At 51.8% G+C, this 26967-nt stretch overlaps 1 protein-coding gene across 5 annotated transcripts in view; it reads right to left on the minus strand.

The window, feature by feature from the left end:
* PROM1 (prominin 1) overlaps positions 1 to 26967 on the minus strand; it is a 74911-nt gene that overhangs the window by 36204 nt on the left and 11740 nt on the right. For 3 of the 5 annotated variants that reach the window (XM_054688031.1, XM_054688030.1, XM_054688032.1), the window contains 3 exons: positions 25940 to 25993; positions 14798 to 15181; positions 14543 to 14569 (listed from right to left, as the gene is read on the minus strand). In XM_054688031.1, coding sequence (XP_054544006.1) covers positions 14543 to 14569; positions 14798 to 14999 — 229 coding nt within the window. In that variant the 5' untranslated portion in view covers positions 15000 to 15181; positions 25940 to 25993. Of the gene's footprint in view, positions 1 to 14542; positions 14570 to 14797; positions 15182 to 25939; positions 25999 to 26967 lie in introns of all 5 variants that reach the window. The other 2 variants (XM_054688033.1, XM_054688034.1) reach the window with 2 other exon arrangements.

The following is a 26967-nucleotide window of genomic DNA, read 5'->3' on the forward strand; positions in this document are numbered from 1 at the left end:
ATAAAATAAATAAATAAATTAAAAAAAAAAAAAAAAAAAAAAGAAGATATTCGGATCCAGAAAAATCGTCACAAAATGCAATTCAGTACAACTCTGCTATAACGCTCTTCTCACACGAGTCTTCTCACTCCTGGGTCTTCAAAGCTTCAGTGGTCTCCTGCAGCCTGAGAACAGGTCTATGAACTTTTCCAAAGTTTTACTGTCAATCGAACTTTCTAATCTGAAAAAGACGTGTTCCTAGCTGGTTTAAATGATGAACTCAAGCATGTCTTTGCTGGCAAAATACTTATGGAAAATGCTGTCAGGTAACTGTTGTGCTGGGAAATGCTTCCAAGGGAGGTTGTGACTGAGTTGGCAGAAGGCCTTGGTACCACCCCCAGGGTAAACCACCGGGAAGAGCTGGCTAGAGGAGTTGGGAGCACCGCCTCCAGGCTCAGAGAGCTCTTCCCAGAGGAGAATGCTGATTCAAGTTAAGGCACAAGTTAGCTAGTGAAAATATAAACTTTTCTGTGGATTGTATGTGGCCCCAAGCACTTCCTGCAGAGCTCCCATCTGGAAGAGATCTCGGATTACTGTAGCTGAGTCTGGTCTTCCTTCTTTGGTCTAGGGTTTGCTGGTTTTTTTATTTTTATGCCTTAAACTTCCGGATTCAGATTTCCAAAATGAAAGTTGTTTCTCCTTTCGACAGAAAAATAGCTCGTTCATTGGAACAAAGTCAGAAATTTCTTGTCATTTGGAAACTTTGTCTCAGTTGACATTTCATCAAGAAAAAAATGTTTAAGGAACCAATGCATTGCATGAAAATGATTAAATCTATGTTAAATCAGCATAGCAGATGGGATCCTTTCTGGCAGCTGATAGATTATTTGAAAAAGAACAAGCTGGGGGTCATGCCTTAGACATTTTCCTTTCACTGAAGCATGCATGTAAATGCACATTCATTTGCCCACCATTTGATGCAAAGTCACAGTCCTTTTTCTGAGTTTGAGTCTTCTGGTTAGGATGAAGGTGAGTGGAGAGAGCTCCTCACTCAGTTCAGGGTGGGCTGTGCCAAGCACCCCCTCTCCAAACCACAAGCTTAGGGTAGGTGAAAGTGGCTTCATCGGTGCAGAGTCACGCCAGCTACACTTTGAGCAGAAACTTTGGAGAAAGCATTAAGTGACAAGAGACTCTGCCTCAAGCTATGGAGGGACCTGGCTTCACTGCTTCTTCAGTGACTGGGAGAAGGTGAGGGCTGAGCTGTTCTCCTGTTATACTCTCCTCCCCAGCACCACCTTCCTCAGGTTTGAGATTCTTCAAAATCAGTGTTTAGGAGGGGAAAGGTACCTACATCTCTCCCCATCTTTCTCTGTAATCACTTGCTCTTTTCTAAATTCTCCTTCCAGCACCCTGTTAGCCAGTTAACCTAATATGCTGATCATGAAGTCACAATGTTTTCTGGTTTCCTCCTTCTTTGTTAGGGTTCTGAGTCAATGGAAGAAAAAAAATAATTGGGAAAATGTGGCTATTATTCTTAATGAGAATTAATTGTAAAAAAATCAGAATTCTTCTTAATTTTGGTAGGTTGGTAATGATACGTGGATTGTCAGAAATATCCATTTTTTGAGAAATGCACATTGAGGTGGAGGGTGAATTGAGGTTGCTATTGTTTAAATGCTCTGGAAAAGGAAAATGGGGGGCGGGGAGTAAGAGGTAGATGAAGCAAATATGACAAAAAGAGATAACTTTTTCATCTGGACAACTGACATGTGCTGAGTCACTGTATTACTCTTTCCAGTTGGGGTAGGTTTGAAATTTTTCATTATGATTTATGTTAAATCTTGCGTCTCTCAAATTCCATCATCCAACTCATCACATCTAATCTACTTTGAGTGGCATCATCTACTAATTATTTCTGTGGCCTCTCACCTCTCTGCTACACCATTCTTCTTCTACACAGTGCTGTTGACTAGCCTCCAACCCTTTGCCATGGCCTTCACTAATTTTCTTTAAGGCTTTCCCTAATAGGACCCTATCAAAGAGAGCAAAGCCTTTACAGCCAGTGTGATCAAACCTCGATCCTGGTTTACCTGGATGGTTCTAGTTTACACCTGTTATCCTGGCCTAATCATTACCAGTGCTCCTTCTGCTCTTAAAAATATCCTAGTTTAGACAAATTAAATGATCACCCTAAATCAGTTGATCCCGAGTTCACACTCCAGACATGATATTCTGTGACCTTGGAAAACTCTGGGCCTCAGTTTGTTATCTATAAAATGGAGGTAATAATACCTACCACTAAAAAAATTATAGGTGCAAATCTCTGAACAAGATGCCCAGCACACATGACCCCTCTGAAGTTTGTTGATATTATTCCTCCATCCATCAAAAACCCTCGGTCTATCCTTCCAGGTTAAAACTTGAAGTCTTCAGCTTACTTTTTCTCTTGCTAACTACCTACAATTCATCACTCACTTGTGATACTGAAATGAGAGACAGATGCTCCCTGGATGATTCTCCACAAACATATTTCATTGCTTCAACTAAAGAACCATCTATCCCTTAAAGCAGGAAATGTTCTCTCTCCTAAGCCCTAACCCGGGCTACGCACCTGTGCCAGGTGGTCAATAAAACTCATGCACCCTGAATTAGGCACCTTAAAAAGCTAACATTCTTCTAGGCAAGAATACTTTCCTTGAAAAAAAATCTATAAATACTTACAGAAATACTTTAATTCAGAAGATTTGTTGTGTTTTGTTTTAAGAAGTCCCCACATGTCTATCACCCCAACATCTTTATTGAGACCCAAAGGGGATGGGTTAAGAATTCAAAGACTTCTTACAAACTAAAACACAATCATTATGAGTCATCATTATGTTGAACTTTAAAACCCCAGCCATTCCAGTGGTACATTAAACATCAGACAAAAGCTTATTTCCCTATAGCCTAAGTCCTCAATTCAGTTTGCTTTTTTAAGGTGCAACCCATTTTTTAAGCCTCATTTATCATTGTGAAAAATCATTATGATTAAAATCCCCCCAGCACAGTCACTTCTATGTAATCCACACACAGGAGACCAGTGGTATGTGGCTCGAAACCAGACATCTGACTTGTTCTGTTATTCTCCCAGGCTGTACTTCTACGCTTACATCTGCATGAGGATATAGTGTGATTTTAGATATAGAAAAACAAAAACAAAGCATTTGCCTAGGGGGAAAAAAATGAAAAACAGACCAAATGTAAGCAGAGGTTATCTTTGGGTAGAGAATGGGCCCTTTTTGTTTGTTTCCATGTGTTTTGTAGGAGTATACAGCTCTCATAAAAGGAAAATAAAGGTATGTATGTCTGCTGTGCGTGCAGTGAATGGCACTACAAAGAGTGATTGAACCGTCGGCTCACTTAGTCAACAAGAGCACATTAATTCCAACAAAGCTTCCCCCATTTTCTCCAAACACCAGGAGTCCAATTCCCCACTACAAAGAAGGCACCATGGGCCTGTGTGCCCAGAGACCTCCTAGCAACACCTCCTCTCCTCTTTCCTGCTGGCTGATCTGACCAGCCAGCTCAGTCTGGCCCTAGGGCCTTCCCGTCTCCAGTGTTCTCACCTGGAAAAGAAAGCACGGAACTGGATGACTGCTCCTGCTCGGATGACCTTCTAAATGACAACTCCCCTACAACCAAATGGCCCAAAGCCAATTCACAGTAAGCAGATTAGGCAGCGGGTTTCTATATAAAGAGGGGCCAGCAGGGACTCAGAATTAAAACAACATGACGACCCTAATACCTAACTTGGTAAAAAGGCTTCTCACAGGCAAACGCCTCAGAAAGGAAACAGATGGGAAAGTGGTCGCTCTCAGAGAAACCAGAAATACATGTTCAACTGACGAAATGCAACGTCCCTTATAATCAGTGCAGGTTTGCGAATGCCCAGCCCATCACTGCGTGTGGCATGAGCCAGGGCGGACCTCCTGGTTAACTGACTTTTCCTCCAAAAACTTTGGAAATGAACCTATCTTTGGAGAAATAACTCTACGCGGTGAAAAGAATTTTAAATGCATGACTAACAAGTGAAAAAGTGGAAATAAAAACAGGAAGGAATGAGTGAGTTTCCATGTGATTCTATCCACTTTCTCCATGAAGTATGAGGTCACTGGCTGGCAGAGGAGGGCTCAGGGTAGAAATATGAGAGGAAAAGAGAAAGGATGTAAGTAGACGCGGGAGCGGGATTAACGGAGCGGAGAGGGCTCAGGAGCAGCAGGGTCCTCAGTGATCTGGGGGTGCACACGTAAATTCAGTCTGGAAGGCGCAGCTCCCTTTCGTCTGGGGGCTCTTGGTTGCTCCAATAGACATAATTGTGAGCAGGTCTGGGGTTTTGCGGAAGAGACTCGTCGTGGGGGAGAGAGGAGGGCAGGGGGATGTTTGCAACTCAGACTGTGGTTGCTCATGAAGGGAGGAGAAGCACAGGCCAGGCGTGTCTTGTGGTTTTGTCAGGGAAGCCACTTGCATGTGAGGAATCATGGCAGGGTCGTGAGACACCAGCACTGTGAGGACGCTGGAACCAGCTGTCCTGGCAGGAGGTGGGACATTTGGCCAGAAGGCACAGCGGTGTGAGGGCCTGTGTCAGGAAGGAGCTTGCAGAGTTTCAGGAGCTGGAGGCACCGTGGCCACAGCTGGGCAGACAAGCGCGCATCCACTTACGGAGGAGGCTGATATTGTTGGGCTCGCACTACGTTTCAGGCTCTGTGCTGGGCTCAGGGGACCCGGAGGGGAACACAATAAACAGAGCCCATGTCTCCAGATGCTTAGAGTCTGATAAACAAAAAAAGAAAAACCAAATATTTTCTAGAACACCAGGGTACATGTTGCAAAGAATAACAAAGAAGCAAGGGAGGGACTGCTAAACCAGACAGCGTGGCCAGAGGCCGTCTCTCTAAGGAGCTGGCACTTGAGCAAAGACCCTAGCGACTGGAGAGGCCACACACAAGAGAGCCACCAAAGCAAAGGGGACAGCAGATGCTGAGGGGCTGAGGCAGGACAAGAAGCAGCCTTATCAGGAGAGCAGCAGGCCAGGGGTGCATGGCCACAGTCATTTCACAGGGGAGACTGTGTGCACCCCTCCCTGGGCCACTGCTACGTCCTGGTGCCAGATTTGAAATGCACTCTGCCCAGGCCAGCGAAGGGTCCTCAGGAAGACCTGCCTGCCCCGCGTCTGCAGGCCTCATCTGTGAGGGTGGAGAGCTGTGCCCCGCAGGTCCGAAGAGCACATCTGTTTATGCTCAGCTTTCTACCTCAAAGACGTACTGGGAATGGCCCTTTAAAGAAATGGAATTCCCAGCAAGGCTGGCAGGCTGGGGTGCTGGGTGGTTTCATGCCCTGGAGTTGCTGAAGCCCCGCCTGTAGCCTGTAGCCTACAGTCAAACCTCATTAGGCTGGGCTAGGTCAGCCAGTCCCCAGGGGTTGGTTCCGCCCCCTATAACCTCCCCGCCCCAGGGTGCCAGGCCATTTACTTCCCACAGGGCTTGGAAAGAGCCATGATCTCAATGAATTCGGGTCACACGGCATCAGCAACACCACCAAATTAAAACATTTTCAAAGCATAGTTCAGGATCCCATAGATCCTGCAGGAGGGAAGAGACCGGGCAGAAAGGCCCACACAGGAAGCAGCTATGGGACCCTTTCCTCTGAGAAGTCTCCTCCCCCCACGATGTCAAACAGAAACGCGGTGGCTCAAGCCACTTTCTGTAAAATGCTCACCACCCTCCTTGCCCGCCACAGACTCCGCGGACCCAGGCCGCGCCTGGGGCTCCACATCCCCCTCCTCTGCTTTGGATTTATTGAGCTCTTTCATTAAAAAAAAAAACCCACTCAATAAAGATTTGGCCTATAGGGCCTTTTATTTGTATTCCTATTCTCCCTGGGCTTATAGACAAAATTAAAATAATATGAATAACGAGGATGGAAATGGAAGCGCCGAGGAGGTGCGAGGGCCGGCTCTGGGTGAGGCTCCACGGCCCCCCACGCACCTCGTGTGTTTGTGAGCAAGGAGCCCCGAAGCACTGGGCACTCTGTGTCTGGGCCTGTGGCTAAAGGGGAGAACTGGAGGGGGGCAATGCTTGAATTCCCCAGCAGGCCCCTAGAATTGTTCAGGCCAGATGCTCAGGAAACACTCGAGACTAGGAAAAGTTTTTCTCCCCACGTTCTCACAAAAAAGAAACGCAACAACGGCCTCAACGACAACTCAGGTGACAAGGAAGCAGGAGCTCCGTGTCCTCGTGCAGGTGCCCCGCAGGGAGGAGGCGCGCGGGGCTGGGGGTGCGTCAGCCCAGGGCCCGGCTCGGAGCTCGGGACGGGGCTGACAGGACACACGGGGACTCGGGAATTTCCACCAGAACGGATCACACGGACTTATACTTCCTCTCTGTGGTTCATTCCTTTTCAAAAAGGCAAACTTCATTCAGCTGACTTCAGTCAAACCGTGCGAAAAAAAATGAGAAAGCCAATTGGAAATGATAAGCTATTAGAAATTAAAGATGAGACCGCCACATTCCAAACCCACAGAGGAAAACCTAAAAAATTGTTCTCAGGAGAAATTTTATAGACTTTAATGGATTTATGTAGGAAATAAGGATAAAAATGAAACAAATCAACGTTCATCAAAAAGAAAGTGCAATAGACTTCCAAGCATCAATGGGGGAATTAGTAAAAACAATGGAGAGACCAAAAAAAAAACAAAAACAAAAACAAAACAAAAAAAAACAAACCAAAACAAAACAATGGAGTGATATCCAGAGAACAATTACCGGGAAAGCACAGGAGCCCTGTCCAATATCACAGGGAAGACTGACCTGGAAAGCAAGCTGCACAACGTCTAAAAAGGTACCTTGAGTCTCCTGGTGGCCTAGGGGTTGAGTCTCAGGCTATCACTGCTGTGGCCTGAGTTCGATCCCCGGCCAAGGAGCTACCCACAGGGCACAGCAGACCTCTCCTGTCTCCCTGCTGCTCCCCTCAGCAGTGTATTTCAGTGGATCCAGCTGCTCTGCTCCCCACTCTGTCTCTGGTGAATCCCCTCACCACCCCCCACCTCTTTCTCCCTCTCTCTTTTTAAAGATTTATTTATTTATGCATAAGAGAGCTGGGGAACAGGCCAGCGATGCAGGTGGTGAGAGGACTCACCAGAGACAGAGTGGGGAACAGAAAGGCAGACTGACAGAAGTACACTGCTGAGGGGAGCAGCAGGCGAGACAGGAGAGGTCTACCATACCATGGGGGTTGCTCCCTGACCAGCCAGGGATCAAATTCATGCTGCAGAGGCCACGGATTGCTTCGTAGTGCGGTGCTTAACCCCTTGAGCCACCAGGGAGTCCGCTCTCTCTCTTTTTAACTCTTTAGCTGAGAGAGAAGAATCTTTGTGAGCTAAATGCATGGATGATGTGACTCTGATATGTAAATGTCACTCTTCAGGAGCTAAACCTGACTTTCCAGCTACCCAGTACCTTTTCTCAAAAACACTGGTGACGAGACCACCTGCCAGGTGCCATTGCACTTCGGCAAATGCCATTTCACTTCTTTGCTAAGTGGGCGGACTGTTTTGCTGGATCTTTTCCAACAAAGTTGCACAGAGGACACAGCTTACACAGCAGAAATCTCATCTCAGTTCTGGGGCAGGACATTCAAGATCCAGGTGTCATGCTCCCTTTGAAGACTCAGGGTTTGTTCTAGATCTCTCCCAGCTTCCGCTAGTTCCTGGGCTTATGGCCACATAAGTCCAATCTTCACAGGAAATCCTCCCTGTGTCTGTATCTGTCTCCAAATCTCTCCTTTTATAACGGTGCTGGTCATGCTGGATCAAGGCTCACCCTAATACCGTCCAACCTCATGTTAACTAATTGCATTTTCAACAACCTTATCTCCAAATAAAATCACATCAGAGGGACTAGGGGTTAGCGATCAATGAATCGGTGACAGAAAAGAAAGAAAAAAATCAACCCAATAATACTGCATTTGCTCCCAAGTTTCTTTCTGCCTCTTCATGAATAAAGAGTACAAATGTGTAATTAAATTTTACATCAACCACGGAACCAGGAACATAAAAAAGAATGAACGCTGGAAATGAAGTCAAATGTTCCATAAAGATTTAACAAAGGCCCGTCAATTTAGATGAAATTACCGTGGGTAAACTGCTCTTTTGCAAATAGCAAACGAAAAATCTAGAACTCTGAACTCCAAGTGGTTTTGCTCCACTTCAAAGAAATTAAAACAAGGAAGCCAGAAATTATAGAGAATGTATTTTTGGAGCTGTTTATATCAGAAACGCTAATCATGAAACTTCAAACAATTAACTCATAATAAAAAATTTAAGCCTTGGACTTACATCAAAAGATCAGTCAATGAAAGCTTTTAGTTCCGGGCTTATAGAACCTGTTTATTTTAGAAACAGACATGGAGCGATGGCCACAAATTCAAGTCAAAGAATATGCAAAGTATCTCACTGTTTCCTTATGAGTTTTAAGATATTTGAGAGTGTGTTTGCAAGCATGTTGAAAAGACTGGTGCTGTTGTAAATGAAGAAATCTAAACCATGATCATCAATGTCGCTAACATCACAGTCATCATAATGAAGAGACAGACACTACCTATCTCCTGACGCAAATTATAATTGCATCTTGGAGTTGTTTTTTGCCCCGAAAATGAATCTTCATCTGATCTTCACACGTACTAGCTTATAGGAGATGCCAAGGACAGAGGCACATGCAAAGACCACTCTAAAGATAGAATCAGCCATGTGCAGTCAATGACAAAATACCCCAGAAAAAGCAACTAGATTTTTCAATAGAGAAATTACAAGAGGGAAAAAAACATGGAGGGACATCCTATTGGAAGCACATCAACCAACTGCAGTGGGTGGGCATATTTGTGTCCTGAATGAAATAAACTTTTCTAAAATAGACATTATGAGACAACCAAGAAATCTGAACACTCCCTGAATAGTTGATCTTGTTGAGCTACCCACATGGCGAGGCAGACCTCTCCTGTCTTGCCCGCTGCTCCCCTGGGCATACTTTCAGTCCGTCTGCCTGTTCTGCTCCGTGCTCTGTGTCTGGTGAATTCTCTCACCCTCCCGCGCCTCTGGCCTGTACCCCAGCTCTTGTATAAATAAATAAATCTTTAAAAAAAAAAAGTTCTTATCAACAAAGTAAAAGCGGCCACCATGAGCGCGGATGCCCACGCCAAGCCACCTAGACTTGAGCCTGTGCACTGGCGAGCCATGGGGCCTGGTCAAGTCAGCGCCCTGAACCGCAGCCCCCTTTCCATGCAAAGCGAGCAGCAGCCCCCAGGGCACTGGTGGGTCTGAACTGCCGCGGACACACGGAGCTGCCCGCTGCTGCAATGTTGGAATGACAGGAGGTGGCAGCTCTGGGCTGTCCGAATAGGGAGCAACACCGGAGAGGGAAGACCAACAAATATTTGTTCTTCCCCTCCACCACCTTCTTTATGGGCCCGGCCCATTGTCAATACTGGAAGGGGACAGTCTGGTTTTGTCTGGATTAGGTAAGAACACACAGCTGCTGGAGAGAAAATAACATCCTCCATTTAGGTGGCTGACCGCCCTGCCACCCCCTTCAAGAGAAGCACCTCCCTGCTGAGTGCCCCGGGGCAGTGAAGGCCCCCAGGCTGGGGCCCAGGCAGCGTCACCCTTGCTGGCCCACGGCTGGCAACGCCCTGGTGGCCACACAGGAGTGACTACGTGGAACTCCCTGGCCCTGTCCAGGAAGCTGGCCTGAAACCTGGGGTGTAGACAGCCTGGTTCTCACCCAGAGGACTATGGAAAGGGGGGGCACTGCACCAGAGTGGGCTAGGGAGGGGGGTGACATGGTGACAAGCAGAGTGCAGCCAGGAGAGTCCCGAGGGCTCGCTCTGCCCCTGGGGGCTGACCTGAACCGGGGTGTCACCTGGGGTCCTGATGATAAATTTCCCCCCATTTCCTAAGCTAATAGGTGTGTGCTACCTGCAACAGACTGTGCTTCCACTGACTTGAGCACCCCGATGGCCTCTCAAATCCTGCAGAAACCAGGGTTAACTCTTTCTTCTTCCCACTTATCCTTCCCACCCCTGCTGAATCCCAAAAGTAAATCAGATTAGCCTAAAATGCAGTTAGAAATAGGTCAACCATCCCAAAATCTAATTTAAAAATATACCAAAATGGGACGGAAAATAATTCTTGAGAATTTCTATGAAATTAGAAGCAGAAGAGACTGTTTTTTTCTCTCTGCTTACTCCATCAGACGGGCGCTGACCCGGGTCAGGACTTAAGTGGGGTCCATCACAGACACAGGACTGAAGAGGCACTGCTCGCCATCGCACCACGTCACCTGCAATGCGCACTTGTGCCGAAATGAGTTTCCACAGCACACATGCTCACGTCTAAAACCCTGGGGTAAAATAAAAGGGAGATAAATTACACACAAGCTGAGCTGCAGGATACAGGACAAACAGCCCGTCCTGGAGACGGGGGTTCTCAGTCTGCTCCTCCAGCTGCCCCCTGACAAGCCATCGTGTTTCGACTTGGTTTCCCATCTGCCCCAGGAGATAGAATCAGCAGAAAGGCCACTATCATCTACTCCCAGAGTCGGAAGATGCCAGCACTGAGCAAGCACGCCCGCTGCAGACCAGGGCAGCAGGAGAGACCTGGGAATGCAGAGAGCAAGAGGCTGCCTGATGCGGGTCCTTCTGTGGGAGCAAAGACCAACCGGTGGCCTCGCAGTGCACGCAAGCCCTGGCTCTAGCTGCTGCTCCGCTACTGGGGCTTTCCAGGAGACCCAGAGGCTACATTTCCAGAGTGATGGCGCTTCTTCTTGCAGGGGAAAGATATTTATTTATTTATGCATACAAGAGCTGGGGTGTAGGCTAGAGGTGTGGGGAGTGAGAGGACTCACCAGAGACAGAGTGGGGAGCAGAGAGGTGGATCTACTGAAATACATTGTTGAGGGGAGCAGCAGGGGAGACAGGAGAGGTCTGCTGCGCCATGTGGGTCAGCTCCCTGGCTGGGGATTGAACTCGTGCTGCTGATAGCGTCATTGTGCTCAGACTTAACCCCTTGCACTGCCAGGGAGGCCCCTGGAGCTGCTGCTTACCAGACAGTTCCTTATAGAATGTTTGGGGGTGGGGGACAACAGCAGAAAGGCATTTTAAGGATCCCTCCTGGAGACAACTTCTTGTGCCCCCCTCTGACACCGATCCTGGCATCTAATTTGACCAATTCTTCCTCTCAAATCATAAAATAATAGTGGCCACATTTATTGAGGACTTGCAGGCAAGATTTAAGCAGAGGGTTTACGGAGGATTTGAGGGTGGGTGGGGTGTGGGGACCTGCATCTGAAGAGGTGTGAACCTGTACCCCCAAATCACAAACAGGCTGCACAGCACCAGTACCTCAATGCATACATGCCTGCACACTTGATAGAAATCTGTGAAAAAGATAAGTAAAAATAAACACAAGCTTTCCATACGTCATCTCATTTGAGCCTCACGGATAAAAGCTATAAAGTAGGTTTTGAACACAGTCAGGTCACAGCCCTGGGAACAGAGGTTCTGAAAGCTAAACACCTTGGCCAATATCATGCAGCAGATAAATGGCAAAAGGCAGGACTTGAACCTGGCTCTCTGCACTTGAGATGCAGCCTGCATCGAAGCCCCGCCGACCCCTCACTCTGTTAGTTCCTTATGGGCTCCCTCTCGGCTGCAGGGGACCCACCTCCCACGACCCCTCCTACCAGCTGCTGTTGGATTTTTTCTCCAAACCCCTATTCCCCTTCTACCTGGTTCCCAGTACCCAGCAAGGCAGACCCAGAAAGGAGGGGATTTCAATAGCAATTGCCAATGAATGGCCCCTCGCCTGGAAGTCTGCCTAAGCTTCCTCCCCTGCCAAATTCCCCGGCCTGCCTGCCAGGGTCCTCCAGCTCAGGCTGCCCCAAGCTTGGCCGACTTTCCCCAGAAACACCCACCTCATGCTTCTCCTCCACGCTCCCGCCATGCTGTTCCTCTGCCTGGAAAGCATTCTCCCTGACGCCCCTGGTCATCCTGCCATCAGGAGGATGAACTGAATGAACAGACGAATAACACCCCAGCCCACCCGGTGTCCACCATCACTGTCCCCTTAGCAAGCCGAAGCCCAGCCCAGCCCAGGGCACTGCTCTGGCAGCTTCAGACCAAGGTGGGCATTTATGACACAGCCGCGCAGGTGCTAGAGCATATTCTGGCACAGTGTGTCGGCACCTGGTCTAAGCTAAGCTAAGCTAAGCTTTTCTTCCACCCAGGAGGTAGGTCTTTGCCTCACGCCCAGGCTAAACAAAACCTCTCCAACCTGCTTCTACAAGGACACAACATCGGCTTCTCTTTAGAGAATTCCAAATGCCAAATTTGGTAGACGGCTTTAGCTGGATGTGAGATGTGAAAACAGAAAACTCCCCATTCCCATGGCACAAAAGAGGCGGCCCAGGCTTCAGGCCCCTCCGTCCTCTTCTGTCCCAGCACCGGCACGTGGCATTCACATGGCCTCTACTCTTCCCAGTGAAAGAATGCACCTAGGTTCTGTGATGCACCTGACTCACCTTCTGTGAAGTTACCACTCCATGGAGGAGCCACCTGCAGTTTTCTGCTCTGGTTAGTGCATTGCTAGTTGAGCTAATAAATAGGAATCGATCTTTCTCATTCTCTCTCACTCAGAGTGTGTGTGTGTGTGTGTGTGTGTGTGCGTGCACGCCCTGTCACTTATGAAGACGTCCATCTATGATTTGGCTCTTGTGAAATGGGCTCCCCCATAAGGAAAGACCACAATTGCCTCATATGGGTCTTTTATCCTGCAAAGCACCTTACGGGCACTCTGAGGCTAATCATGACATCTAGTAATGGCAAGAACACAAATGATGGCAATGTGGAAGAAAATCAACACTCCAAGACGTCACCCCCCCATGTTCAATGTCATCTGCTTTAAGTCACTAATCATTTATTTTGAAAAGGACAGTGCTGGTCTGCTCTGGCCTAGTTTTGAAATTTTGGGGAATTTCTGTCCCCAAAGGCATAAGCACAGATGAAGTTCGAGGGACACGCAAGGCTGGCGCCCCAGGTTCCATGGGACTGAGGCGATCCGGACGCCTCCGTCTAGACTAATGATGTTAATGGATTCAGAGTCACCGAATGGACTAGAAGTCTGTGCCACCTGAAGGAGGTCCTCCAACCTGATTACTGAAAGGAAGGCTTCCCAGGACACTACTTTCTCTTGTAAAATAAGCCGGTGAAGCCTTCCTCAGCAATCTGAAAGGAGCCATAAACCAACATATGGAAAGAGATTATGGGATGAACTAATTACATGTTCCTTAGAGTGGAACATGGGTGTTTCGCAATCTTCTTGAGGAAGTCAAAGTAAATCCATATGAAACAACTGAATTCTGTGTCTTTTACATAAAAAAACAAAGAAACCAAGACAAGAAACACTATTAGGCATGTTTAGTCAATGATTTTTCTGTCAAGACCTACAAATAAAAGAGAACGATCTGTTGACAACAGTGAACACTATTCAACATTAAGAAATAAACTCAGTTTATTGTCTATGCTGTCCTTTGGCGTTCCCGTTTTTAGGAGCCTGACATAAACAGTAACCAGCATTCACGGAGGAGTCTCCTCCACGACAAGAGGGCCACAGAGTGATGTATTCATTGAACTGAAATTTAAACTACCAAAAAATTGAGAACCACACTTCAGATTTTTCCATTCCTTAAAGTAAGACCAAAAGAGTAAAACAAAATTTAGCATGCAAGTATTTTATGAAAATTTATAAATGGTCCATAATATGAATGTAATATAAATAAGTCCACAATTCTCTCTCTCTCTCTCTCTCTCTCTCACATACACACACACACACGCACATACACGGACCTCTTATGAATAACAGCTGCCAGTTAAGGGAGCTCATAAACATAACCACGCTTTTTTCCAGCTTTTAGTGATCAGTGACAGGACTCATGTCTCTGTCATTAAAAGAACACGCTTAGGGGAGTCGTAGCATTAAGATTATAAAAAACACCCCTGGAGGGTGGGACCCCATGCCGCTGAATCATGGGCTGTGTTACCTCAACTTAATAAAAAGGCAATCAGAAGTGCAGGTGGCCAAGCCCTCACAGCAGACCCTTCCTCGAGATCGCTTTCATTCTCATCACCCCGTTTAAGAAGACACTGTGCCCCAGAGACACAGAGAAGCACAGACAAGCATGGAGACATGGAGCCGGGGAAGCAGGAGGTGGGGGCGGGCCACAAAGTCCCGACAAGTGCCCTCCACCCCGGCCCCAGCTCTCAGCACTAACGTAAATAGCAGCTACTCAAGGAAGCAGGTTACTTGGGGCCTGTCCTTGGCCTAAGCAATGTCAAAATTGCGTTTTGTGGGGGTGAAGGAGAGTGAAGGGGTCAAGCTGGGAGGTCATTATCAGCGTCTCACTGCGAGACAGAGCATTTGCATTTTCAGCCTTCATTTTGTAGCCCAAGTTTACCCATATTTTATCCAAATAGTTACCTTCTGTATGTATTGGAGAATAATTCACTGCCAGAGGAGGAGGAGGAGGTGGTGGGGAGAGAGAGAAGGAAGCTGAAACAGCGGAAAGCCAACGTCGACGACAGAGTTTGACTCCCCTTCCCGACAACACGCGTAACCCGGCCCGGGTTTCCTCGACTTGGGCCTGAGCCCCCTCTGCGTGGGTGATGCCATCCCCTCCACCTCGTCCCCTGCAGTCCTGCCTGCCCTGATGGGGTCCCTCCCGCGGGCACCTACCTTCCGGGAGGGCCCCGGGCAGGACCACGTGGAGGAAGCCGCGGGCCAGCCCGAAGAGCAGCGGCTGGGGCTCCCGGAAGACATCCGCCTCGTAGCGGGCGGGCGGCAGGGCGAATTCCAGCCGCTCGGGCTCCCCGGGCCCGGTGCAGGCCACCAGCCCCAGCAGCAGCAGGCAGCTGAGACTCAGCTGACACAGGAGCATAGTCAGCGCCAGCCCCCAAACATGAGGCAGAGCGGGGAGGCCTCCCTTCTCGGAGCAAGCCTCTCCGGAGACAGCGGAGACGCGGCGAGGGCTGGGTCAGCCGAGGCTCCCGCTTTCTGGCCGGTCTGGCGCGGTGAGGGGCTGGGTCTTCTCCTGGAGCTCAGTTGCTCAAGGCACCATCCCTGGCAGGGAGAGAAGGAGGCAGCGGTCACCACGGTGCGCAGCTTGCGGGCACCCAGCCCTGAGCCTGATCTGGGTAGGAGATGGGTACTCTGAGCCGGCTGCAGAGCCCCAGGGCCCGAGAACCAGAAGGCCCCTCCTCAAAGGGCCAGACTCACAAGGCAGACCCTCTGGGGTCAGCACACACCAGCACAGGGAGTGCTGAGAAGCTGTGCGCCCCTGGAAAGGAAGCCGGCGACAGCACCTCCTGGATCCCAGCTTCTGTCCCACATGCGTCACCAGGGGGGCCAGTTGCAGGCACGATCCCATTTTACAGACGAGGAAATGGATGCAGAAAGGCTTGCCCTTGTCGGCGCTGATCTATGGTGGACCAGAATTCAAGCCCAGCCGCCCGCCTTCAGGACCCAAGCAGACCAGGACACCAGGAGGCTCCCTGCCGAGACCCCTCCAGGGGGCCCCCAGCATTAGACTCAGGCGTGGGTCCTCTCCCAGGGAATCTTACGCTGCTGTTGCTCTCCTCACCTGCTCACTGGTCCGATCTCCAGCATCCCCACCTGCACTCACCGCCAACCCACGCTAGGATTGCAGAACATCGAGGTTGGAACCAAACTCGCTAAGGCCCTGACACTGCAGCATCTTTCTAACAGTTCACCAGGCGATCCCAAGGGAATCCTTCGCCCCAAGTCAGCGCCTGGACAGCTAGGGGTCCAGGAGATGAGAGGAGGGGCACAGCGAGAAAGAAACAAGACTAAAAGCAGCTACCCTCCCGTGGCTAAGTGGGGCCAGGGTCGGAGACCTCTTGCTGAAAGGAAACCTGAATGCGCCGAGAGAACTGTTTCGCTGGTGCCATTGCATGGGGCTCGGAAGTCAAACAGAACCCCCCAGAGAACTCAGGGGGGTCATCAAGAAAGTGCCACACTGCACAAGAGGCTCAGGACCCATCACCTCCCTCCCACCAGGTCAACGAGTTCAGACAAGAGGTGAGAGAGGTGAGCTCTTTGAGTGGAGATATCAGTTGACCTGGAACCCTTGCGCCCTGCCTGGTCTTCCACCGGCTATCCACTCCCGCTACTTCTGCACCGAGCCGCCGCCTGCAGGAAGGCTCTTTATCAAATCAGGGGCTGCTCAGACCCTCAGTGGCTCCCAGGTCAGACCTCGCAACCCCCTTGCTCCCGTGTCAAGGCTCCATCTCACCCACCGCAGAGCTGGTGACCATTTGCAAAGTGCTGTCGCCCCGCCAGCCATGGTCTCTGTGCCAGCCCGGCCTGGGCTCTGGACTGCTCTAGGCTTTCACGGGTTCTGCTAGGAAATGAATCCCGCGCACATCCAAACACAGCCTGCCCTGCTCAGTCCTCACGTCCTTTCCAGAGAGAACAAACAAGAAGGAAGCAGCGCAAGTTAGCTTTGGCAAGGTCCCTCTATGAAGTTGCCAGGCCACCCAGGGTCAGAGGAAGGTAGTTAAGGAGGAGTGTGGCTACCAGGTAGGATGGGACTAATCTCCCGTCAGCAGGCAGGCGTGCACACACCCACCCCACACCATGCACACAGACCAGATGCTAACTGCTGCCATGCACGCACCTCCCACAAGATACATACCACACGGAATAATACACACTGTGCACACACACATCATGGACACACGCCACACACTAGCACATGCCACACACGCCGACAACACACATGTGTACGCATCACACACGCTCCCTGGATCTGCACACAACACACTCACTATGTTCCTATCACACACAACACACAGCACCATATGCATGCATGCATACATGCACCGCACTCACAATACCCGTCATCGACACACATTCCCTGGAACCACACTCACCTCTTATCTCAGTTTTCTGCTAGGGGACAGGCAAGGAGCGCGGCAGCTGGAGGGATTAAAGGCTCAGCTGCTAAGAAGGGCTGGCTTCCTGGTAATGCCACCAACCCCGGGCCAGGTCAGCCGGAGACACAGCAGGAGAGAAATAGCCAAAGGCCCCTGGGAGAGCCATGAATAAACATGTTCAAACTTCCTCATGAAAAGCAAGAAGGTAAAGTCCCTGAATGAAATACAAACTGCTCCCTCTTGACTTCTCCCCGCCCCCACCCTCCCACTGCGAATGGAAGGATCTGGAAGGATTTGTCCAGTTAGCACCTGGAGCTGTGGGGCCAGAGTTCTTTACACCTTGATCCAAAGTGTAGGTCTTTCTTACTTCTGAGCATTAATTTTAAGACAATCACAAAATTCGGCTGCTTAGGGCCTCCCCTGGTGGCGCAGGCGGTTGAGCGCTGCGCTGTGAAGCTGTCCGCAGCCTCTGCAGTGTGGGTTCGATCCCGGCGGGCTGGCGAGGGTCCCACATGGCAGGACAGACCTCTCCTGTCTCGCCCGCTGCTCCCCTCAGCAGTGTGTTTCAGTCAGTCTGCCTGTTCTGTTCCCCGCTGTGTCTCTGGTGAGTCCTCTCACCCTCCCACACCTCTGGCCTAGACCCCGGTTCTCGTATGAATAAATAAATAAATCTTAAAAAAAATTTGGCTGCTTACAAAACACTATACAACTGTTTTCAGTGGTGGTGCCAAAAGAGACGGTCTGGGCTTGATAGGCAGGTATAAGGGGAGCAAGAGTGACTGAGAGCAGCCCTGGACTTCACCACTGCCGAAGGTTCTCAGGGGCCAACAGGTACAGCTGCACAATGTGGGGTGTAGACCCGAGATGCAGACCATCCACCTAACTTCTCCGAGCGAGGCCCACTCATGTGCATTTTCCACCCTCTTGCCTTTGGGCTGATGCTTAAAACAACTGAACTTTGAGATCCAGAACTATTCTGAAGAACACCAGCCTGGCTAATTCACGTCCAAAGACGTGTTGGACTCCCCAAACACCACCGCAAGCCAAGGCCCTGCCTGCAAAGACTCTTCTATTCAGCTGCCATGTGGGGGCCCTGATTTACTCATCCCTGTGCCTCCAGAGGCTGGCACGCAGTTGGTGGAAGCTTCGCAGGCCGCAGGGCCGGCAATGAGAGGTAAAGGGTGGAAATGCTTAACGAGTCATTAAACCTGCTGGGGAAGCTCTGTAGGCACAGACCAGAGGTGGGGGCATGGAGATTGTCCATCATTACAAAGAAAATTCCACAGAGGAATGAATTTCCCCCTAGCCAGCCCCTCCAAAAGAAACCAAAAACCCAGACTATAAGGACTGCCTGGAACGAGGCCACTCTCTGCCCACCTAATAAACCTGCCTTTAAAAATACAGCCTTTGCCAGCTTGTGTTTATGCAAATGTCTTTTTAGTAAGCTCGGAGTGCCACTGACTAGGAAGCCATTGAAATCTTTCTCAGAGGTAGCCCAAGGACCCCACTCACTCACTGAAGCCCAACATCTGAGCCCCATGACAGGCACTCGGTTCAAGGACTGCTAAGATCAAACGGGAAAGGGAGGGCTGTACCTATGTCAAAACTGTATCAAGCGTTTGTTGATTGAAGTTCCACAGCCTCGGGAGAGAGAGGCTGGGGTGTGCAGCTTTGCTCTCCAGCACATGTTCTCCACAGACTGTCTCCTGTCAGATGCTCCTGGGCAGAGCCTGGGGTCTACCATCCTCGGGACCACCTCTTCTCCGGGACCTCGGCTCTGCAGGCGCTGCAAGTTGCTCCCTCAGGGCAGCAAAGGCACTCAGCTCATCAAGAGCCTGAGCCTATGGGCACAGATTCCCGGTTTCCGCTCTAAATGCATGGAATTCAAGCCAACCAGGAAAGGGGCTCAAGAATGCGCACTGTGAGCAAATAGCTGACATGACTATGATCCTGAGACCAGAGATCAGTGCTTCCACCAGCACCGGTGTCAGCACAAAGACAGCGACGGTGGACTGACCATCGAGCTTCATGGCCTCTCTTTCGCTGGAGCTCCTTTTAAAGGATCTTTGTAGTAGATGTTTGTCATCTGGGCATTTTGGCAGGAGAGATGGGAGCTACCGAACATCAGAGGTCCCCTTTGCAAACCTGAGGGCAGCAGCCCTGGCTGTCATTATGAGGCCAGCTGAGGCATCCAAACTGTGGGGTGGAGTTGGTGGGGTGTGCGCTGGGGCTCAGGCTCAGCCAGACAGGTGCCTACCCTGGGCCTGGAGCCACACACTTGAGGAGGGGCAATGCCAGCAGCCACCCCCACGTCACACTCCCATACTAATCAGGGGTCCCGACTCCCGCTCCCCTGCATCCTGGGCCTGGCAGGCCAGCCACTTGCCTAAGCCACTCGGTACCCAGTCTCTTTTCTGCTAAAGTGACCCAGAGTTGGCTTCTCTCATTCATAACGAAGCAACCTGACCCTCAACAAATCCTCAGGGAGCTTTGGGCCTCCTGCTAAGCTTGTTTCCTTCCTTCCTATTTTAAACTGTACTAACACAACAGCATTTGGTTTCAAGTTTTATGATTTTCCCTCTACCCCGCAGTGCTTCACCGTACTAGAACGTGGAAGCAGTCTGGCGTGGAAATCACACGGACGGTCATAAACATATGGCCGGCATACGGCAGGCAAGCAAGGCTAAAGGGCACTGTCTAGAGACAGTGGCGGGCTTTGAAGACAAGCCCCAGCCCCACCTTAGCTGACACTGAGCAGTTGCTTCTCTGCCCGCGGCCCGGCTTTCACTCAGTGCCAGGGGCTTAGAGACCTGAGAAGCGCCACACCTGGGCACGGTCCTTGCAGACCTGTTCTGCCAGCCGGGCATCCGCCCGGTAAGCGCCACTGCACCACTGCCCCGAGGCCCACCTTGACAGTCAGGAACCGCCAAGAGTCTTCAGAGGGGAAACTCACATGAGTGAGGAAGAAAACCGAGTAGCAACTTCACGTCTTGAATCCCATGAAGCTGAGATCCTCAGCCCTGAGCCACAAAGCCAGCCCTTCCATCCGGTGCAACCCACCCACAGCTGCGCTTGGGCGAGTTTCCAGTGGGTATTTGGGGGGGTTGGCAGAGGGGTCGAGGATTCCAGCCACACACCTGCTTCCCTTAATCAAGGTCAGCTGCAACCCTCAGGCGCCCCCCGAAAGTCTTTCTCTGGGAGAGACGCCCGCGGGCTGCGGGGCTACCTGTGGCTGCGGGCAGCTCGCGGCACCGGCTCCCCGCGCGCCCCCAGCCTCTCCCTCTACCCCCACCCCCGCCCCCGCCGGCCCCCCTCCGCGCCCCCAGCCTGCTCCAAGCAGCCGCCTCTCCCGGCTGCGGACACAAAAGAAAGGGTCCGGCGGGCGCGGGAAGGAGCAGCTTGGGGGATCTGGGGTTGCCGGGAACTTGGCGGCCCGCGGGGCGCCCCGCTGTGGCCCGGGCCGCGCGGACGGGGGTGCCCCGGGCAGGGGACCGGAGCGGGCTGCCCACCTCCGCTGGATGCCCGCCTGGCCCTCGGCGGCGCGCAGGGAAACTCAACTTGGGGCCCGCCGCCCCCACACCTCGCGGCGCTCCCTCTGTCCGCACTTTCCTTTGTTGTCCGGGCCGGCGCCGGACTGGCGGGGGGCGCGCGGGGGCGCGCGGGGCGCCCAGCTCCCGGCCCGCGATGGCGCGAGGTCCCCGCGCCGCAGCCAGAAGGAAGGGGCGAGGGTGGTGCTCCCAGCCGGGGGCGCGCGTCCTCCCGTGGGCTCCCGGAGTCGGCGCGCCCTGGCACCCCCAAAGCCCCGTCCTGTGCCCTCGCGAGCGGCCCTACCCGGTCGGGGCCGCTCAATGCCCGGCGCCCCCGGGGCGCCCCCAGCGTTCCCGGCACCGCGAAGCAGACCCCAACCCGCCCAGAGGGGTCCGCCCCGCTCCAAAGAGCAAGCCCGCGGCCTCCTGCTCCCCGACCCCTCCAACCCTCGCCGCCCAGCCGCCGGCCCCTCCCGCGGCTGCAGAGCAAACCCACCGGCGCCGGCAAAGTTTGCGCGCGTCCTCGCCGCCGGGACCCCCTCGCCGCCCCCGGCCGCGCTCCCGGCTCGCGCCACCTGCTGCCGGACTGAGAGGGGGCGCCGAGGGGAGCGGGGCGCAGCGCGAGCCCCGCTCCCCGATCCCCGCCCACAGCCTGCGGGAAGGCGGCGCGCTGGGCTCCCGGGGTCGCGGCCCCCTCCCCTGACCAGGGCGCGGCCGCTCCCCGCGGGTCCCGCCCCAGCCCCCCTCAGGCCCCCACCCCGCGCCGCCCCCGCCCTCAGAGCCCCGCTCGCCCGAAGCGAATAAATCATGAATGATTTATGAGCCGACTTCGGGGGCCACCGCGACGGCTTCCCACGGGCTGCCCGGACGCGGGACCTGGGCGCCGGGGGGGGGGGCGCCGTCGAGGCCCTGGGTGCGCGCGGGACCCGTGGCGGCCTCCCCCGCCCTGCGCCGAGACTCGGGATGGCCCCGCGGGGGGCGAAGCTCCTTAGACTACTCACCCCGGCGGGCTGGCGGGCTGGCGGGTGCCTGCTGCCCGGCCCCGCGGTGCGTTTTAAAGGTAGCTAAGTCAGGGGTCGGGGTGGTGCCTGGACACGCTCCGGCCTGCGCCCGGGGCAGCTTTGCCACGGTGCCCTGGGCGCCCACCTGGCCCTGGACGGCACCCCCTTCCTGCAGCGAGTCCTGTTCTCCCAGCACACCCTTCTGGAAGCACCTGCCTGCTTTTCCCAGCAGAACCTTCTGGGGATGCTGCGACCCTCCAAGCAATTCCATCAGGTTCTTCTAGTTCCAGCTCAAATGGACCTGGGTGACTTGTCCCGGGCCCTGTAGACGCTTCTGCTGCCGCCTGCAAGGCGCTTACAAAATTATTTCCCTAGGGAAAACCCAAAGCACTTGGTCCCTGAATGTGCACCAGTCACAAAACCAGTAGCTGGAGTTGCAAGAAGGGCGGACGGTGTCCTTGTCCCCATACAGACACACAGACAGCCGCTACAGCGGATGACCTGGAGCACCGTACTTCTAGCACAGCAGGTGGTAGTGCATTCTGGAAACTTCGGAAACATCCCCTGCAGGCAAGGCAAGGCCGCCAGGTCCTCTGTGGCTTCGCCTCACTGCCCAGAGGTGCCTGTTGGAACAGCTCCAGAGACCCCCGGCCCCTGCTCAAAGGCAGCAGCTGTGGAAGTGTAACAGGGTGGTCCCCAGGAAAGGGGGAGGTTCCCTGCCCCACCCAAGGGAGGGTGGAGCTGAGCAGGAAGAGGAGAAGCTGGAGAAGAGACTAAGGAAGGAAGCAGGATGGAGCCAGGAGCCCTGGAGGAGGCGCGTGGAGCCTAGAGACACGTGAAGAAACTGCGCTTGTCTTTTGGTCGTGGACGGGGTGACACAGATGTGGGTGAGACCCGTGGGGAGGTGACCATGGCAGCTTTTATCTTGATGTTGATTTTGCTCTTTTCCTTCCGGGCTTGTCCGGTTGTTTGTGACCCTTTTCTGTGGGTCCCCACTGGAAGATGCTTTAGACTTGTGGCAGGCCTTGGGGCCTTGCTCTGGGCCAATCCCATTTGGATGGACTTTTACCCACGAGGGGATGGGTCACTTTGGGTGCTTCATTTAGAAACTAGACTCTTTGCCTTTCCTGTATTGTTTCCTAGTTTTATTAAATTTCCTTCCCATTAAAGTGTCATATGTTTTGTGTTGATGGGGCTGATGGCAGAACCCATTTAGAATAGGCAGGTTTGCGGGGTTTGGGCTGCCCCTCTCCCTGTCCTATAACAGAAGGAACCCAGAGCTCTCCCTTCTCTGACCTGCCCCTTTCTGTTGCTGTGGCCGAGCCTCTCCCTCTCCGAGCCGCAGCTTCCCGTCTGCAGAAGGAAGATAAGTTGGCTCGTCGCATAACTCACATATATGCCTCCTGTATATTTCATTTTTATTCCTAGCAATAAAACCCCCAGCAGTCACAGTGGGGCCAGCCAGCACTGACCCTCGACGAGCAGCAGCTGGGATGGGCCCTGACCTGGGTGTTCTCTGCCTTCGCGGTGCCGGGAGCAGCAGAGCAGTGCGAGCTGGTGGCACCGTCTCCATCTTTAAGGGAAAGGCTGGAAGGGGGTCAGTCATCTGCCCCAGGTCGCCATGCTAGTTACGCGAAGTGCTGCCTCAGAGCTCAGACCTGGCTTCCAGAGCCAGGGAGCCCACCTAACACTCCAGCCCTGGGACAGCTAACCTAGAACACTCTCGGGCCTTGGGCCCTCCCAGCCCCACCCCACAAGCCCTGGAGGCGGTGAGGCAGCGCTCAGCCCTGGACTGACAAAGCCATCACCTGCCTTCCTGGGCATGGTGGGCTCCAGTGGCCTTTATCCATTTTCATACCCTCCCCCAGCCCCTCTGCCTGGACCGCTGCAGGCACAGGCGTTCAGGAAAGGAATGAGTGAATAATCAGCATAGAATGTGATGTTAAGATCTGCCTGGGAGGCCTTATTTAGGCAGGGACAGGCCTAATGCTTAGCTCTGCTCAATCCCATGGGTGCCCTAATCCCACAATCCCACTTCTTAGTACAAGTGAGTGCCTGGGTCACCTGTTCGGGGCAGGGCAGGAGCGCAGTGCTTCTCGCACACACCCTTTCTAGCTGGATGCAGGAGGCCGCCTCCCACTTGCAAGCTGGGTCCTCAGCGCTCTTGCCTGGTGGAATGTAGCGTGAGGCACCCTGGAACTTTGGAAAGAACCACAGAGTCCAGGTCCTGTTATAGCCGCCTGGGTGGGCCCTGGCAAGTCATGTGGCCCCGGGCCTCACATGGCCATGGGCCTCACATTCCTCCTCAGTTCACCAGCTGTGCTCTGTGACCACCCCGGACCATTTGGGATGTGTGGGTGGAGGACAGAGCCTCGCCCCCGGGTCCATCGGATAGTGGCGGGTGAATGAACAACAAAGGAAAGGAGACTTAGCAAGGCCTCGCATTACAAGGGAAGTGTTAATCAAGATTAATTGTTGGCATCTCACGGAACTTCATCATTCAATAGTCCTCAGCTTTAATCATCATTCAATAGTCCTCAGCTTTCACAGGACGCTTCTTATGAAAGATTGCATCGTCTCTGGATCATTAAGAGTATGTTATTCTAGTGAGCCGTACAACTTGTGCCATCCGTAACTGTGTTCTCAGAAATAATGTGTCTGTATGACAGATGAACCTGGCATAAATGGCCCTTTAGAAAGGGAGGAACATCTTGTCTTCTTAAAACTGAAATATATGGGGGCGTCCCTGGTGGTGCAAGGGGTTAAGTCTCAGCACTAACTATGAAGCTGGCGGCAGCCACTGGAGCACAAGTTTGATCCCCGGCCAGGGAGCTACCCACATGGCCCAGCAGACCTCTCCTGTCTCCCCGCTGCTCCCCTCAGCAGTGGATTTCAGTCAGTTTGCCTGTTCTGCTCCCCGCTCTGTCTCTGATGAATCCTTTTACCTCTCCACACCTCTGGCCTACACCCCAGCTCTTGTATGCATGAATAAATAAATCTTTAAAAAAAAAAAACAAAACCTAAAATGTATAAAAGATCAGCCAAGGAGGGAGAGAGGGAGGGAAAGAGATTGCTCTTTATAGAAAGTCCACTGGTTTTGGAGGGCCTGGTCCTTGCAAGCCGTACTTTTCCTGTAAATGTTTTACCTTATGATTTTCCTGCTCCCCTTGCTTTGGCCTCCTTGCCTCCGGGCTTCGATACCAGAAATAGCATTGCTGGTGTTTAATAACTAAAGCCAAGAAAACATTCTTCTCATACTTGGGGAAACTTCAGGTAAATTTGCGGCTCATCCATCATGCCCACTGTGTGCTAACTTACGGCAGAGGATGAAGACTGCGCTAGGGTTTGGACAAAGGGAGGAAAGAGAGCAAAGGGCGCAGGCCAAGGATGGTGCCACTGAACTTGGATTTGGACCACGAAACCCCGGGAGACCCTGGAAGGGCCCCTCCCACCTCCAGGGGCGGGGGAGGTGAGGGGCAGTTTCTGTTTTATGTGCAGAATCTGTCCTCTGGCAACCGTGACAAGTCTGTAGGGCTGGATTTCGTTCACCTGTGCCTTTCCTGCATCACGTCATTTGTAATGTCCACTTATTCAAATGGGCCCACGATTTGCCTTTAGTGTCCGTGTGGAGGAAAAACCTAGAGACTCAGAAAGCAGAGAGTGATATGGCCGTAGGAACCGGATCTCATTTCCTGAAGGATGGGGAGGTTCTTTCCATCTAAATGCTATTGAGAGATGGAGGGCAGAGGTAGGCAGGAAAATCCCCACTCTCTCATGTTATCACTGTCCTTTTTCTTTTCTTTTTTGATAAAGATTTATTTTTATTTACTTATGCATGTAAGAACTAGGGTGTAGGCCAGAGATGCAGAGAGGTGAGAGGACTCACCAGAGTGGGGAGCAGAACAGGTGGATCTACTGAAACACACTGCTGAGGGGAGCAGCAGAGGAGACAGGATTTGGGATGAAATAGTGAGACCCTCTAATTCCTTCCAATAATCTGATAAATCTGAGGGATTCATTATGGGAGGAAGAGAAATGACGACGGAGAAGACTGTTCTAGATCAGTGACTTTAAAGCGTGGGGTTCTTGACATTTGGGGCAGGACCATTCTGTGTTGTGAGGCTGCCTGTTTCTTGTAGGATCTTTGAAGCACCAGGCAGAAGCAGCCCCCACCCCCACCACCCCTCACTGTCCCCAAGTGGTGACAACTTAAATTGTTCAAACCTACAGGTGGATTTTCTTTTTCAGCCACCGGAGAAGTTATTGCATTTGGGCAGATCATGATCAGATAATTAACAAGGGGATCCCTCATTAATGAGGCAGATGGTAAGGATTATGGGCATGAACTGAAGGGCATCTGTGCCCCAAACCCACCTGGTCCATTTATGTTCCTACCTGACCCTGGGGAGTCAGTCCTCATGTTGATTCCACATCATTTCCAGTGACAGCCTGCCCTGGAAGAATTGCAAAGAGAGCTATTCAGGAATGTCGCTGCCCACAAGTATTCTAGCACTTGGGCACTCACAAATGTCTGGGTGCTGGGTGCTTGTCCTGATGTATAATCGGTATTTGTTCTGAGAATAGCTTGGTACTTGGTAAAAATCAAATTTATTCCTGATAAATTTGGACATAAAAAAATTCAGAAAAAATGCCAAAAGGACTTAATGAAATTTCTGATGACCTAATAAAGTGCCTGGTATGTTATAAGACTTCAGTAAATCTCAGAGGAAAAACGGGGCAATAAAAAGAAACTATAAGCTCTTAAATGTAGTCTTTTTACATTTACGAGAGGGTTAAAAGTTCTGTCCATCCATCAATCAGACAGATTTAACGACAGGCTGCCACAGGCCATGAGGCAGATGTGGTCATAGCTGCAGACTGGACATAGGCACAGGTCGCTGTGTCCCCAAGGACTCCTGTCCTTGCTGCTGCATTTATTGACCCTCTCCTGTCTGCCAAACACTGAGCAAAGTATTTTGGTACATCCTCTTATTTAATTAAACCCTCTGTTGTGGGTGTGATTGCCCCCAATTATTTTCCAGAGAGAAAAACTGAGGCTCACAGACCCAGGTTGTACTATGATTAGTTCCATAGTAACAGTTACCATTTATCAAACTAAAGTTTACTCTATTTATTTATTTGTTTATTTGTTTGTTTGTTTGTTTATTAAAAAGATTTATTTATTTATTTATTCATACAAGCACTGGGTACAGTCAGAAGCGCGGGAGGGTGAGCGAATTCACCAGAGCCAGAGCGGGGAGCAGAGCAGGCAGAAGCGAAGTACACTGCTGAGGGGAGCAGCGGGCGGCAGGAGAGGTCTGCGCGCCATGTGGGACCCTCCTCTGGTGGCCGGGGAGCAGCCGGGGATTGAACCGGCGCTGCAGAGGCTGCGGGCAGCTTCGCAACCCAGCGCTCAACTGCTG

Source organism: Talpa occidentalis, unplaced genomic scaffold, assembly GCF_014898055.3.
Source record: "Talpa occidentalis isolate TD23 unplaced genomic scaffold, MPIMG_talOcc4v2.1 talOcc4.6, whole genome shotgun sequence".
NCBI classification, from domain to species: domain Eukaryota; kingdom Metazoa; phylum Chordata; class Mammalia; order Eulipotyphla; family Talpidae; genus Talpa; species Talpa occidentalis.